This window comes from Falco punctatus, assembly GCF_963210335.1.
Source record: "Falco punctatus genome assembly, chromosome: 2".
Taxonomy (NCBI): Eukaryota; Metazoa; Chordata; class Aves; order Falconiformes; family Falconidae; genus Falco; species Falco punctatus.
In genome coordinates, this window is record NC_137581.1 from 3,449,206 (window position 1) to 3,466,421 (window position 17,216).

Consider the following 17,216-nt stretch of genomic DNA (forward strand, 5'->3'; position numbering starts at 1 on the left):
TAAGCATATGATCATACTCCTTCCTGTACACCACTTTCAGAAGGGTAGCAAGCTACAACATTTAGATCTGGAAAACAAATTTCTGAGGAGTAGAGCTGCCTGTGTGGGGGTGTATAAAGATTAAACCAATTTCCTGTTGTCTGAGACAGATTGGAAGGTTTAGTCCTTCAGGCTGTAGGCTTCCAAACCCTCATGACTTAATACTTTATTGCACAATAGAGTTCTGAAAAGCAGAAAGTTTAGCTAAGTATATAAATCCCTGTTGGGCCATTTACCTGTGTTCTGCAAGATTTTTTCAGGATTACCTCCTGCCTGAGATCTTGTCTTCCCAGCTATTGGAGAGTCAATCCTACCAACTCTCAAGGGACCTTGGTTGCTGTAGAAAACCTCAAATGTCTTGCAGTTTTCTTTCTAAACTAATAGCTCAAGTTTCTCACCTGCTCCTAACTGAATTGAACATAGCAATTAACATGCATTATTAAATTTCTTTTTCAGTCACCTTCCTTTAGCAGCTTTTAAAACTCCAACATGTGACTGACTACTCCATTTTGTTTATACTCAGTCTTTGCTGTAACACACAGCATCATGATTGACTAGATTAAACGTTTTACTTGGCTTTGTAATTTTTTTTTTAACTGCATGGTTTCCCTGAGATCCATATTAAGAGCTTCTAAAAATCGTGCTTTGGGGGAATAGCTGATGTTTTCACTTGAGAACAATTTCATAAGTACATGTGTTTGTATTTAATGTTATATTGTATAAATGTGTTCCTTCACTTTCAAGTTTCTTTACCAGCTTTTTAAAGCCCTTGTAAGCTGGCTAAATATTTTTGAGAGCTTTCAGAATATAAGTTACATTTGGGAAATGCTTTATCTGCTTCAGGTTTGTTTATTCGGATGATCCAGATAATTTAAATCTCAAACTTCTGGTAGACGTATGCAATTTTGTCTGTTGCAGTTACAGTTTGTAATGGAACTTAAAGCCTACAAAAGTAGGGGACTCTGAGAACTCAGCACTTCTCTGGCTGCATTACTTAAGGTAGAATAAGTTGTATATGTATATATCTGCCAGTAGCATACAATATATGATCAGCTTCATAATTGCAAAGGTATTAGTGTTTCTAATCTATTCAATAATTGTTCCATTCTTGTATTCCATAAAATAGTTTTGGTACTACTAAAACACTGTCTTCTCCCAGAAATCTATTTTTGACTTTCTGAACCACTAAGGTGAGGCAAGAATATGATTTTCACTAAATATTTCGTTAATATACTTCATTGGTCCCATTCAACATCTGCAAGTGCACCAAATATGTAGAAAGAAAGAGTACCATTCCTCAGAAGTTCTGGAGTCTGAAAGGTTTCAAAACAAATGAGCGCACCCGCAGTCGGTTTGCAGAGGACACGAGCTGGGGGCAGTGTGACCTGCTGGGGGGCAGGGGGGTCTGCAGGGGGTCTGGGCAGGCCGGGCCGAGGGGCCGAGGCCAGTTGTATGAGGCCCAACGGGGCTGAGTGCCGGGCCCTGCCCGTGGGTCACACCAGCCCCCCACAGCGCTGCGGGCTGGGGGCAGGGGGCTGGGAACTGCCCGGCGGGGAAGGGCCTGGGGGGGCTGGTCGGCAGCCGGCTGGGCATGAGCCCCCCGTGTGCCCAGGTGGCCACGGCGGCCAGCAGCGCCCTGGCCGGTGTCAGCAGCAGCGTGGCCAGCAGGGCCAGGCAGTGCCCGTCCCCCTGTGCTGGGCCCTGGTGCGGCCGCCCCTCGGGCCCTGGGCTCAGCGTTGGGCCCCTCACCCCCAGACAGACCCGGAGGGGCTGGAGCGTGTCCAGAGCCGGGCAGGGGCTGGGGAAGGGGCTGCGGCACAGCTCGGGGGGGGGGGGGGGGGAGCTGGGGGGGGCTCAGCCAGGACAAAAGGGGGCTCAGGGGGGACCTTCTTGCTCTCTACAGCTGCCTGGGAGGGGGTTGTAGTGAGGTGGGGTCAGTCTCTTCTCCCAAGGAACCAGTGACGGGACGAGAGGAAACAGGCTCCAGTTGCACCAGGGGAGGTTTCGGTTGGATATTGGGAAGAATTTCTTCCATGAAAGGGCTGTCAAACACTGGAACAGGCTGCCCGGGGATGTTGTGGAGTCCCCATCCCTGGAGGTATTTAAAAGACGTGTGGATGTGGTGCTTGGGGACGTGGCTGGGATGTGGTTTAGTGGTGGACTTGGCAGTGCTGGGTTAACTGTTGGACTTAATGATCTTAAAGGTCTTTTCCAACCTAAACAATTCTGTGATTCGGTTCTGTGGAGACAGAACTCCCAAACTAAAGCTACTGAGGACAGCAGCATGTTCCTCTGTGCAGTGACAAACATACATGTTTGCTGAATAAACTACCTAAATTCTTTGGCACTGTTCTTGCACAACTGAAAACTAGCACTTCATCACATTCTCATAAACATAGTAATAATTCTGAGATGAAGGTATTTATGATGTGTTCTGACACTGTCTGTCAAGTCGTGCATTTAATGCTTCTGTTAGTCTGCTCCCAGATACTTAAGTAAAGAATAGCTTCCAGTTTACAGCAAAATAAGGACTGTTATGTCTGGAGTGAGTCATACTTGGTGAAATTGCCTGTGTTAGTGTTGCTGCTATTGTATTTTTCTTTTTGTTGTTGTTGTTTATATAGTCTTCAGTTCAGTATAGTTCTGTTCTTTCATTGTCAGTGTAAGCTAAACATCTTGCAAAGTAAATGCCTGCATTTTGCTGGCTGGAAGCTACTGAATCTTTTGAAACTGTATCAGTTTCCTTGCAAACTTTAAAGTGAGTCCAGTAAAGCAGGGTTATGCCATCTGTTTGGGAGTCTTTTGGCCTCTGTTGATTCAAATCTATGCTTGGTTGCTACTTTTTATACTTGAAGCTTCAAATGCCACTTACATAACCTGACAGCTGAATATTCAAGAATAGAATACTTGTTTAATCAAATCACGTTAGACAGCTTAGAAATATGTATAGTCTCCTAAGAAAAATAATGTTCTTTGGAGTTTATTCATCTTTCTGGTACTCTGTGTTGCACATTCACAGAAATTATTTCTGTTGTATTTTTGCATTCTTGGTCATATTGTGTGTCTTAAAAGATTTTCAAGAAGTCTTGCTTTTCTGCTAAGTAATTTGAAAATGAGAATGGTTTCAAGAGAGTTTTGCTAACGTTGTTTCTCTGTAGTAAAAATAAAGAGAAATCAAGTAGTATGTTCAAGCTGTTCTAGCTCACGCTGCACCTTCTTCCCACCAAACTGTGTTAAGGGAGAATTAGAAAACTAGCAGTAGTAAGAAGAAAACCACCTCAAAGTCATATTTCAGACTAGGGAAAAAAATGAAGGGGTAAAATACGTGATCTGAAAAGGTTTTGTATTTAAAAGACAAGTAGTACATCGTAGTTTTCAGGCGTAGCTACTGGAGCACATACAGGCATTTCAGAATTGTCTGATCTCAAAGTAGTGCTATTTTTTCCTTGTGTTGTATGTTTAAACATTGAACTTATTGCCACCTCATGTTATAAAGGTAAATATATATTAAAAAATAAAATAAAAAAACCAACAAAGTGTACCTAGACAGTGATGGAAAAAGCTTATGTAGTCTGGTGTATTTTTTGCAGAAATATTTGGCATTTGCTGATTTGAGATAACAGTAAACTACTCTAAAAGTTTCCTTGCCGTTTTATAATTTATAGAAAGATTTAAGGTCTTTTTTTTTCTTCTATTCTGCTTGGGAAATACAGACTCCCAACAGGTCAAAGGACACACAAGCAACTGCAGTGCAGTCTTGGGCATCTGCCTTCAAAGGCATCTGACATCTTTGCAGTTACATTTTATTACTTATATGTACCTCAAGAACCAAATGAAATGGCATGAGGAGTGAAACTGAGCATGCTGCTATGGCTTTCTAAATTATGCTGCTGCTTGTCCTGTCTGAACACCTTCTGTCATCACTAAACACAGGAAACATTTATCTATTGCATTATGTCCTCATAGAAAACATGATCAAAATTGCATGCTGTGTTTGCACCTACAAGCGATAGGTGTGATCCTGAAGTAATTTCATGGAAACTATTTCTGTGCTGTGGATTTATACCTCAAAATTTTCTTTTTTCTGGAGCTCAGCTTCATCATTATAGAGAACTTAAAGCATGCCAGAAGGTTGTAATTCTTAATCATTTTGTCTTGATTTAGGTAGAAATAGCTGTTTTGAGCCAAGATTGTGAAGATCTGCTGGCATCAGACTTCATCTGGGAACATCAGACCTCTTGTATCACAGTGGCACTGCAGCACTCAGAACTAGCTCTAATTCCCTGGGTGTCGATACCTTAAAGACCAATTTTATTTCATTGCCATAGCCCACGTGAGAAGTGCAGAGGTGTGAATAATAAAAACCAGGTTGTCTTTCACTAGGATGAAGGTCTTGTGGCAACTGAAAAGCATATCAGTCTTGAAACACAGGTGCCCTTGTTGGATCTTCAGAATAGTTCTGGATTCCTTAAGGATGTAAAGCCGTGAGCGTATTTATCCTAATACAGCTTCTGTATACCTAAAGCTGACATACAGGTGCAGGGCCAAGGGCTGCAGTACTGTGTGAGGTGAATGGTAATGTATCTGCATGGCTTGATGATTGAGTCTTGAATTCAAACCAGCAGGTTAGTTTATGCCAGTTTGAGATGCTTTTGATTTAGGGACCCAGATTTCTGAGAAGTGGAAAAGTTTCAGAGTAAGTTGAGCCAGATGTACTTTTAATCTGCATGTGTTTAAGCAGTCGATTTGATATGTTGGTGTTGTATTTTTAGACATGCTCATTTGTACTGATAAAGAAAACTTCCATTGTGTGTGGTTCACACACAGTGTTAAGGCATGCAGTATGGGTTACAGTGTAAGTTCTGGTATAAAAATTTTCACTTTTCAGGCTTGTGAGGAAAGCAAAGGTTGTATCAAAGCCAGTCTGCTATAAGACTGCTTCCATGCTGCCTTTCTTCATGTGTTGTCTTCCAGTTAGTTTAACTGTGGCAAGCAGGATTTGCAAATAGGTGGCGGTAAGTGATGCTGAACAGGCATATGGACAATTTTGGAATGTTTGGAAACAGCTAGTTGAATGAGCATGGTCTAAGAGTGGTCCTTGCTACTGTGGTCTTGCTCCTGTTTCAAAGGATGGGAAAACCAAGAGTTTCAGCTGTAGTAGACTTAAGCACTTTAGCACTGTTGTACTATTGTTTTGAGCCTGGTAACAGATAAGCCACTTGCAACAAGGCAATCTGAAAAATCATGACACAAGCAAGTAAAGAATAACTTTTCACTGACATAACATCTTGCAACTCAATTGAGAAGTCTTTAATCATATTTGGTACTTTGGCTGAGATAACAAAATGGCAGCTTTGGGAAGAAATTTTGGTAAATGTAAATCAGATGGAGGGAGATGGTTTGTTGAGAAATGTAATAGCTGTCAAAGCAAAGCTGATTCTGTGTGGTAGATTGAGTGTGTGTTAAATGTTCAACGATATTTCTCGAAGAGTGCTTTTTGCCATGAACTTATCTTGAACTGTATTTTTATGTTCCACATTCTTGAGGGTGTATAGCTAGAATCCTAGCTTATTTTATTCTTGATCACCAAAATAATGCTTTTGCCTTCATTGGGTCAGCAAGTATTACTGTGCAGAGATTAAGAATTATATCAGGTGTTCTTTAATGAATTTACTGTTAACACTATTTCTGGGAACTAGAAGCTTTTACATGCTCCTGGCCAGTCTGAGAAAGCAGATTTTGTTTACTGCAGTAGATCAGACAACTGACCCCAGATATCTACAGCTGAGAAATGTTTCTGTGAAGACATACTAGTCTTAATTTACTCCCATTGGAACACTATACTCCTGATGAGATTATTTTTCATAACATTACTTCATTTTTCAATAAGCAGGGACTTGACCTCTATAAAGTGTCCTCTAGTTTAAAATGATCCTTCAGTGGCAGGGAGATTTAAAGATCTGATACTGACTTTGTTCTGTTCATACAGATAGTCCTTGCATTGTGATATCCATCATGGTTTGTATGCCTTGATTTCAAGCTGAAATATGTCACGGAAATGCACTATTTACAAAAAGCCATCAATGTCACTTGTTCTGTGGTTTGCTAGCTGTGTTTGAGGTGTTTGAAAGTGTTATTTGCTGAAGTAGTGGAATGATACCCTCTTGTATAAATTGGTGAGTGTCTTATCAAGAAGTGCCTGACTTTCAGGATCTGGGTCTTTGCTTTCTTTTCCTGTGTACAGCCTGGACATACTGAAGTTATTGTAGATTCTCCAGAAACAAGGTCACAGCAGTTACCCTTCTTAATAGAAAGATGGCAGTGCTTCTGCTTTCAATTATCATCTTCTTGAGCTATTCAGATACGCATTTTGAAAATATATTTCATGAAGTTAAAACTACCAATATGTTTTCCTTTCCCAGTAAACTAATTATCTTTGTATAGTGAAAAGCTTGAATGGGGATATGTTTTTTTTCCCTTGGCAGTCTGTATTTTTGTCATCAAGTTTTGTTTTACAAGTGTAGCTTTTTCTCCGGAGTAGAAACTAAAAACCGACTAGTAATCAAATCTGAATTCACTTGTGATCTGTGATTCATATTCATGTCTTAATCTCATCTCTAACAAGGTGCACGCTGTAATCCTTTCTTCTGCCTTTTCATTTGATATCAGCATTGCTTACTGGGTGGGGTTCTTAACTTTTTCATTTAAAACTTTTCCAATCATGCTGATAGTTGGCAGAATAGTTAGCTGTTCCTGGTAGGCTAGTAGTCACCCTAAGGTCACTTTGTGGCCTCCACTGTCAGTTGGTAGCTTGATCTGAAAAGGACTTGAAGTGTTCTGTGTCGCATCTCTATAATTGAGAAGTCTGGTGATGACGGCAGTTACATACTGTTGTCTTTTTAGTTGTGTTCCTTCCAACAAGCACTCAGCTGCTTGGGTCTGCTACTTAGAGGTCCTGTGCCAGTCTCTGCTCTGAAGCAGACAGAACTGTGGTGCAGCTTATTTGAGAAGGAAACAGTTTTTGAAGCTGTGCACCTGAAGCTTCTAGTGCCTTGGTCTTCTGGTGGAGTGCAAAGAGGTTGCAAGTGCTGGGTGTTTTGGTGCTTGTGGCTCTTCAGCAGCCTACCTCTCGTACTACTTGATTCAAAGTGTCCTGTGGCATATGATTTTAAGTGAGCTGGCTGGACAGTGGTAATCCTTCTCACCTTAAGGTTTTCAGGGTTTGCTTTCTTCTGGTTCAGAAAAGTCCCAGCACTTTTAAGTAACACGAGCTTTCCCCTCTGGATACAGCATTGTTTTACAGTGAGCAAACAGGATGTGGTTAGGCTGGAGGGAAAACACTAGCTCCTTCCTCCCCTGCCTGCCCCCCTTGCAGACCCCAAAAGTGGGTGAGGTTGAAATAACTCAAACTTCAGTAAATATTTAAACCTTGTTCTTGCACACTCCTCATACTTCAGCCATATCAAGCAAGAACTTGTGACGTTTTTAGGTCATTGTCTTATCTGGATTGGCCGATTTAGTTCTATCCTTATATAGGTTGTGCTAGTCATGGGTTTAAGCTTAAAATTTATCATTTTCTAAACTGCCCTGTTTTTTGGTAGTGTTGTGAGGCACAGTTTGTTCCCTGGATCTGATGGATGACTCTGCAATCACACCAGTGACTGTTATGGTCACAGAAATTACATCAGTTCTTTATCTGTATTATAGTGAGTAATTGGGTTTCAGCTGCTTTCTGCCAAGTCTGCTCTACAGTCATCTCCCTGCAGCCATTCTGCTTGCTGTCCTTGGAAATAAGAAGTGAAGGAAAAAGCCATGTCAAGTTTGTTCTCTGACAAAGTTGGTGGATGCAGTTTGGCAGGAAGTATCAAAGGTACTGCAAATATGGTGACGTGAAAACACAGTGGTATTGGCTTCATTTAGTTGATGAACTAAGTTTCTGATCTTTTAGTTAACTACTGGATAATTAAGTGTTCTTAAAATATATGTCCTTGCTGTTAATTTAGCTTGTAAGGCTGCAAATAGTAACACTCCTTGAACTTCAGCATCACTTTGAACATTAAGGTTATCTAACAAAATCCAAACTAGATTTGGAATTTTACTTACATTTGCCAAATGGGATGTAATATGCTATTTAAACTGTGCCACACTTCAGCCTGTGGAAAACAGTTTGATGTGTAAAAATCATTATTTTACTGACTTCTTCCCTAATGAGCTTTCTGAAGTAGGGATTAAACTTTGAGACTTTAATTTGGGATATGGCAGAAGTCTGAAGAGAAGAGAGAATAAAAGATCTAAAACATATGGTATAATACCAAAGTAGAAGCAGGTGAAAACAGTTAAAAATGAAGCAATTTCTTAAGCTTTAAAAATAGTCTGTATTAAAGACAGGCGGCTATAGACAGTAAAGATTGGCCACCAATATATTGGTGCAGATGTGATTTTTCTGGATACAGAGGAGTTCATAAATCATAGAACACAACAGTAAATGTGTTTGGACTTGAATACATAAGAGATACTTGAGGTCTGAAATAAATATATGGAATAGAGATTCTTTCAGCTTTTCTTAACAGTTACCATCTGACTGAACCAAGAATCCTGTAGTGTTTTACTGCATGTTCATCAAACACTGAAATATGTAAAACAGCTAATGATTAGCTAGGGATATAAAATTAAACAAGATCTTAATGGCTGTAAGTACTTGGCTAGTCAGCTGGAAAAGGTAGGATAGTGAAGAGAAGTTCTTAGTGGTTAGAGTAGAATATTTAGCACAATTTATTTTTGAGTTGTAAGAAGGGGGTCTAATGCTCAAAACTCTGAAATTAGGCTAATCATGTTTTTAGGATTGAAACAGACCTCCGGTTTTCAATCATCAATATTTGGCATCATAAGCGGTCTGTAAATTTTTTTTAATGTAGTTAGTTTTTTGATTTTTAAATATATCAGGACTAGTGAGCAGTTTTGGTTGGGGACACTGTAGTAGCAAACTTCCTGCCCATGCTTTCTTATTAAAGCCAGTGGTTTAATCCATATATTCAAATGTCAGTAAGAGATTAATTATAACCTTTTATTTTATTAAGTAATTAATACTTTTTTTTGGGGGGGGAACACACGACCCGCTAAACCTGATTGATCTGAACTTGTAGGCATTTTACCTTAAACTGTAAATATGAAAAAGAATGATCTTTGCAAGAGGCTGTTCTCTACCATCTACTTCTGAAATTTCTCAGACTTACCTTCAGAAGCACCTAATCCTAGTCTCCTTTGCTATGTCTTGAATCATAGAAAATAAGGCTGAAATCAACAGTGGAAAATAATTTAGACAACCTTCCTACCCCAAGGAAAGATGATGAAGTTCTATTTAAAGGGAAGTGTTACCATAGCTGAGAATACAGAGTGGTTTAAACTTGCCTTAGAGACTATACATTAGACTTCCTTGTGCCTGTGGTTTTATGATTTTAAGATGATCTGCTTGTGTCTGGATGAACAGGTAGTTTCAGCAATGTGGAGCGATGGCTGGTGGTCTCATGGGGCACGCTGCAGCTTTTGGATCGGATTGCTGCAGAGATGCCGTAGTCACAGCGTCTACTTCCAGCAGAAATGTCTTCAAGCCTTTAGACAGGTATAACTGGCAAAGGTGTTCATTGAAACTTGTGTCTGCTCATCCAGTACTGCCTCCAGACCACAAATGTATTTAGACATATTCAAGAATGCATCTTGAACTGAAAAGTGAAATTTGGCTTGGTTTAACAGTGATATTTCTGTTCAGCTGTTTGCATCTTAATGATTCAGCTGGAGTGGAAATGATGGCAACCAGCCACCCTTAATTTTCCATGTTGACTGGAATTGCAAGTATTGAGGTTTGGGGGGGTTTTTAATAGAAAGGCTTTTAAACCAAAGTTGACAACTTAGTGCCCTGTCTACAATCTCTGTAACCTTAAAAATATGATTTACTGTAGTAAGATTATATTTTACTTTTCACTTAGAGGATATGTGTGTATGTGTGTGATGTCTAAGATGTATTCTAGTTGACTAAACACCATCTTAAAAATCTCATTAAAGAGTAATTCCAAAATGGCAGATTCCTAAGAGTCCTGTTGATGTAGTTGGTTACCTGTAAGCTTCATACCCATCAGAATACTATTTCTTATGCAAGTGATCAAACTGATTATTTTAAAACTTGGAATTTGTGAAGTGCTGCAAGATCCTTGAAGAACTTAAATTTTAATTCCATTGTTGATGGTAGGGTGCTGATTTTCCAATTTCAGCTTGAAGAATAAGTAGACTCTCAACCCTGTTTTTTATTTAAAAGGCTGACTTGAGGTCATTTTTCCTCATCATAGTAACTGTGAACAAGCACATAACCTTTGCCTCACTCTTTCCTTTTCACAACTCTCTTGGGAGGGCTTAATGAGGTTTAGTACCCTAAAACTTTCACGTGGAGTCTACAGTGTAAAATAACACCAACACTGACACTTAAACATTCTTTTTTGCTGGGATTTCTTCCTTTTCCACCCGTTTGCCTGGGCAGTTTACAAGCAAATTAGAGTATGTATCTTCATCTTAGGCTTGCACTAATCTGTATTCTGATACTTGAGTGTGTGCTTTGATTTGTTGGTTGCATTTGAGTTTCTTACGCATAGATACATTTGGTTATGTAGATCAGCAGTACCCTAAGCCTTGACCTGCTCATACTTGTTGCTGATGGGCAATGAGTAAGCAAAACCTCCTTATGTGTAAATGGCTGAAAATCAGTTACTCTAGATACTTCAAAACCCCCTTCTTTGTTCTTAGAACTGCTCATGGTTAGTGGCATCCTTGTGTTAAACTCAGGATTTGAGTGCAAAGAGTAGTATCTGATAGGAATATTAGGTGTCTTTGATGGAAGAGGAGAGTTTCTTGACTAGCTTTTAATAATGTTCTCCTGTCTGACTTCGATGCCAATTTTTCTTGGATGGGTTTAAGATTAAGAGTTCTTTATCCAGCAGCTGATTGTTGGCTTAGCAAGTGTGGCAATAATTAATAGGGACTAAGTTACAGGTCGAAATAAAGCAGTTGGTATCGACTTGTTGGAATTAAGATTGCAGGTAGCGAGGAGATGCTTGTTCTTGGGATCCCTCCAAGCAGGAGAGATGGGAGAGAGGTAAGGTGTGGGGGTGGGTGAGTTGCATTGCCATCTCTATTCTAAGCTCTGCTAAAATGAAATTATTCAGAGATGATTAGAAGGGCCTTGTAACTGCAATGGTTTAAATTCTATTTTCGTTATTTTTGTTGTTGCACATGAGAAATGGCAATCAAAACCTCTTATTGTGAGACTGGGAAAACTTGGATCTTGAACATGTTAGTGTTGGTGTAAGCCTCATGTGTGCTTTGAGGCTGTAAGCATGATGTTCTGGTTCACTATGGAATAAACTGTTCTATCATTGTGGTATCACAAGTAGAAGAACACAACTTTTGCCCAGAGTAACAAATGCCATGAAAGGGGAGGTGAGCTATGTGTGTAAGTGCCATACGTGTGTATGTTAAGTGGTTTATTATGGATTTGCCTCTGTTCCTACAGTGTGGTGCAGCTGGGTAGCACTGGTCATCTGACTTGTATCTCAGGGAGTCCTATAAAATAGAACACATGATTCAAAGAAATTAATGAAAACTTCCTGTTTGTCACATCCTTCAGGATTAAATAAGCAAAACAAAACTTCCAAAACAAATGTAAGCTTTTAAGATGGAGAATCCTCTTTATGTTATCTTAGATCTTAAAGGCACGTATTGACCATCTGGTTAAAATCAGTCTTATGTACAGTTTGGATCAGTCTTAGTGTTCTCTACCTCCTGAATTAAGTGGGGCTTGTTTAATTTCAGCGTCTTTGGCACAATTGTCTTAGATCCTAAAGCTGCCTTTCCGTGTGCCCACTGGCTTATTCCCTTTACCACTACTAGTCTTTGTGCTTTCCGCAGCACAGGCTCTTACCATGTCTGACTGATTTCCTAAGTGAAGCAAGTACAGTGCAGAAACAACCCCAAATGGGGTTCACCTGTTATAACTTACTAAATGTTGTGGGGGTTTTCTTATGTCAAGTTAATGTTCTCTAAACTAAGATCTTCCCTAGGAGTCACTGTCAAAATTACTACTGCTGCATGCCATCTGAGCAGTGTGCTCTTTGTATACGGAAACAGATGATCTACTGTAAACTCAGGGTGTATTAGGGCTGTGTTTCAAGAAGTCTGTGCACGATTGAAAAGTAATATTCCATAGTCATAAGGTAAATATAAACATATTTTTCTAAGGGTGCACTTTGAACATCAGCATGTAAAAGCTGTTTTGTTCAAAACTTCTGCCTGCTAACAGTAGGTGTATGGTTTCCTCAGTGTCTAAGTGTACTGCTGTGAGGAGGACCAGAGCTCAACTTCTGAGTATGCTCAGGACAAGCTTCCTGCTACTTAAGATCATCTGAGAGAAGTTACCTTCCGGTGATTACACAGCAGATACCTGTAGCTTGCTTGGTTTTTTTTGGTTTTTTTCCTCCTTTTCACTAAATGTATCACACACACACTAAATGTATGCTTTGAATGTGTTATCTTAAAGTAAGTATCTGTGCTCTGCTTTAAAGGACCTGCTTGATTATTTTTTTTCCCCCAAAACGTATCAGCAAGAATGGAAACAAGGAAGGTATGTGTTGGAGTAGAATGGGCAGGCAGAAGCCATTTTGGATTTTATGAAGTGCTTTGCGATTATAAAAGATACTAAAATAGTAGTTTTCAAATAGATTTTTTTGAGCAAGTATAACTAAAACCTTACACAGCAGACTTAACTTTTTTGCAGCGTGCCAAAGTGAGAGATTTTGCTTACAGTCGTGCTTTTCTAAGGAGCAGGCAAGAAGAATTTCATGTAGGGAGCCAGCAGCTAAAGTTGCATTCAGTTATATTCAACGAAGCACTATAGAATATGCTATGGTTCCTCTGCCTTAAGCTTATTGCTTGTGATCAGGCTTCATGTGCAACCGAGATAACACAGAAATAAACAGACATAAAAGTCAGTAATATTTTTCTGAGTCAGAAACATGCATACACAAAAATATCCACTAACATTTTTCAGTACTTTCACGTAAATGATTGTTATGAAAGCTGACACGAGGATGTATGTAGTTTATAGTTTTCCAAGAGTAATTAATGGAAGCTAGAGGACAAAAACGTGAATATTAGCCAAGAAGCAGGACTGACGTGGTGAACAGAAAAACTTTATCTTTACCACTTAAAAGAAACTGTGTGTGGGAGATGGTAGAGAGAACTCTAAACCAGGTTTTATCCTCTTTTCTATACTGCATATATTGAAGAGCTCTGTATCTCATAATAGAATACATGGTTCCCATTACTAGTGACTTAATGAAATACTATCTTGTAGTGAAACATAGCTTGTGTTCCTAATGGTGCTTTTATTGTCAAGCTTGAGTTAGTTTTGTACTGTTAATTGTAAAGTTATCCTTTATATCTAAATTCTGCTCTATTTGGGTAGGGTAATTGTAGATAATGAAATGAATTCCTTTTGATTTGTATTTTACACTTAGGATAATGCGTTGTGGAATTTTGTAGCATGTGTTCATTTTGAAAGGTTTTATTTTCTTGCATGGGGAACTAGTTGGATTTATAGATCTATTAAGCAAGGTGAGCTAGAAATATACTGCTTGCTGTGATTTTTATATTCCTCAACTTGAAGTGACCTATTGAGTTTGAAAGTAGCATAAAACTTGACACTGTCGTCTTAATATTTGATCTGCTGTGATCATGACCTGTTAACCTTTAGCTTTAATGGCACTATATAATTCTCCTTGAAAGTTGCAAATGTACTTTACTGTGGGGCTGACTGATGATAAAATACACTTAGCATAATCACCCCTTCAGAATGTGTGTTGTTTCTAGTAGATACCGATCTCCTATATTTGTTATCTTATATTTGAGAGAGGCTTTAGTTTCTGACGTAATGTGGGGTCTGTGCAGATCATACACGCAGCATTTTGATTAGGGGCTAGAGAACATATGGTTCTTGAAAAGGCAAAAGCTAGTTTCATGGTGTAGTACCTATAAACATAAATTTTAGATTGCACTAAGATTACTGTATTGACCACAGTGACCTCTGGTAGTAAGGAAGAGTCAAAAGACAATCCCAAGGAATGCAATGTACAAATATTAAAACTGATTGAGAACTGCTTCGCTTAAGCAAAGATTCCTAGAACATATGCCTAAAATTATGTTCTTTAATGCAGACTGTCAAAGAGTTTCAATACTTTAGGGACTAAAGTTTTGGTTCTGTGATCTTACATAGCAGGTAAGAGAAATACGCGGTGCTACTTTCTTATAAGCTACTTGATACAACTAGATATTTTAAATTGTGAAAAATGCTTTATTTATTGAATAGGAGAAATAAGCATTACTTGCAAGGGCTGTAGTGACCTGTAATGCTGTAACTGTCTTAAGCCTTTGGTGTGTATGTGAAGCTTGTTGAATGGAAAGGAATCACTTACATTCTCTTAAGTGTTGTTCTGGTATGGTAGTAACTGAGCCTGCAAGCGTCTTCTGTGTGTGAAGAGATGGCTGCTTTTTCAATCACAAAATAGCAGTCAAGAGAGAACATCTTTCTTCAAAGATTATTTTTATTTGGAAATGAGCTAACCAAATGAGAATGGCTGAATACAAAGGGATAACGTACAATCTGGTATTATGCTGTATGTTTCTTTAAAATACGCTTCACTTTGAGAGGAATGTTGCAGTACTGGGACAGTCATAAAGCATCTTTTAAAAACCTAAAATACTTCAGAAAATGTAATTCATTAGCTGAACTTCAATATAAGTTTTTAAAAGGGTGATTGACTAGAGTTGTAGAGGTTTCCTAAGTACTCTGTGTAGAAGGGGATTTGTGGAAGAAGTCAGCAAGGGGTTTTTTTTTAATCTATCATCTCAGAAAACAAGTCTGTGGATTTTTGAACTTTATTTAAGCATCTGAGTATTTTCACCTTAAATGCTTTTTCCATTTTTTTTTTTTTCTTTCCCATCAGATTTCCATTATATCCAAAAGGAGGGGAGAAGCTTCAGTTTGAATATGGAGTGTATCTTCTCAACAAAAATATAGCACAGGTTGGTACACTGAGATTTTTATTTTGTTTATATCTGTCTGCTTAGTGCCAGTACAGCATGAGTCTGCGTCTGCTGTCTAGTGATGCTATTATGTATGGCAAACATCTGTGAGCTAGTGGAGATGTTCTTGAAATCATTGTCTCTGCTTAGACCTTACAGCTTTGTGCTTGAGATTTTCTTCTGTGGTGCCTAGAGAAGGGCTTACCAGCTAATAATGGATCTCTTCCTTTCCAAATAGTAAATGCTGTGATTCTATACACATTGTTTCGGAAATTGTAAATGTTTTCTGTTATTTTTATTGTCATACTTGGGAATCCATTGGTGTCATTCTCATTACTGCCTTTAATTTTGCTGTTTTATTACTTTAACTAATATTCTACCCCTGTATTTATGACAAGAAAACATGAAAAGCTGGAAAATAAAGTCTTGCAAGTGTATGACTTGATATTAAAAAAGAAGCAGCCCTCTAATGATCCTTACTTCCTTGCTCTTAATATATTTTAAAAATCATCCTTTACTTTGGCAAGCACGTGAGAGTTACAGGTTTACAAACTTGTATATGAGATGGCACTAATACCTGCTGCTAACACATTTGGTATGGAATTCAGAAAATGTTCAAAAATCTGGTCTGAAAGGGACCTGGGGAAGCCATTTAGATTGTTTAATAGCCCTAGGGCAGAGTCAGCTGCTCTTACGCTATCCCTGGTAGATGTTTGTGTAACTTTCCCTGAAGGAAAACCTGTGATCTAAGTACTGCTTAGTTGCAGTGCCTGCCCGTCTTGGCCATTAAAGTCTTTTCTGACATCTAATCCAACTCTGTCTTGCTTATGTTTAATCACATAATCACTTACTATAATAATCTGTTCGTTTAAGTCTCTTCCTGTTTGCAAACTTAGGCATTGAAAGATTACTTCTCCTTTCTAATGGGTTACCTCATGGCTCGCACTTCTTAATTTCTGAGCGTTCTTGTTGTCTGTTGTTCTCCATCTGAATGCACATCTATCTTGAAATGCAGTGCCCAAAGTTGGATGTAGTGTGGAGCTGTTGTCTTCAAAACATTGAGTAGGATGGTAGAAATGCTTCACAGGTGTTGTCATTTTCCCCCTCCCAGTTCATTATGTTCTAATAGGTTTGTACTCTTAACAACCTAAGACAGTGATTTTTCACAAATCATTGCAACCAGCAATCCCAAGTCTCTTCTGCACAGCAAGAAAGTAGTTCATTCTGAATTTGCGTGGGCGACTCATTTAATTCATGTTTTACATGCTGTACCTTGGATGTATCCTTAAAGATGCACTTTTTTGTTCTTGGTCATGTTTCTGATTTGGTGATGTAACTTTAGAGGATGGGGAAAGGTACATTGAGAACTCAGTCTCAGCTTTGTGCGATCTGCATCTGAGGCTATTCTCTATCCAGCTTACCTAATTAAAATATTGAATAGAACTGAGGTAAAGCCCAGACTTAGGTGGGGTCTAGGTTCTCAGCTTCACTAGTGCTTCCATTTACAGCGGTAAACCATTGGTTTTCACCCAAAGAGTATGTACTTGCTCTGTATTTGCTCATACTTTGTCAATATCCCATTTCCCCAGAATGCTTGTGAACATGTTAGACCATAAAGTGCCAAGAGATTTATTTAAATTCCAAAAGAAATACGACATTTCAGTTTCTACCCTGTTTGTAAGGCTTGGAATTAGGTTGGTCTGACAGTTTTATTCTTGAAAAATCTGGGGTTTTTTTAATGCTTAGTTTTTAGTTGTTTGGGGTTTTTTTTCCCAGTTCTTTCTTTTCCCCCACTCCCTACCCCAAACTGAAGTAAAGCTTCTGGGTCTTTTTGTGTTGTTTATTTTTCAAGTTTGGATAGCATTTACCATTTTCCAGACTTCTGGTATCTTGCCCATGCTTAGTATATTTTGGAAGATAACCTCCAATGGCTCTGAAATTACTTTAAGGCTAAAATATCTTAAGATGAAGTTAATCAAGTCCTGCTAATCTTGGAAATTCACTTAACTAAGCTGTTAATATAACTTAGACTGTGACTCTTTGTTGCTGGTATT

General features: G+C 38.8%; 1 protein-coding gene across 4 annotated transcripts in view; it reads left to right on the forward strand.

The window, feature by feature from the left end:
- Positions 1–17,216, forward strand: part of UVRAG (UV radiation resistance associated) — a 100,430-nt gene that overhangs the window by 51,646 nt on the left and 31,568 nt on the right. For all 4 annotated transcript variants that reach the window (XM_080376212.1, XM_080376213.1, XM_080376215.1 and 1 more), the window contains one exon: positions 15,084–15,162. In XM_080376212.1, coding sequence (XP_080232338.1) covers positions 15,084–15,162 — 79 coding nt within the window. The remainder of the gene's footprint in view (positions 1–15,083; positions 15,163–17,216) is intronic.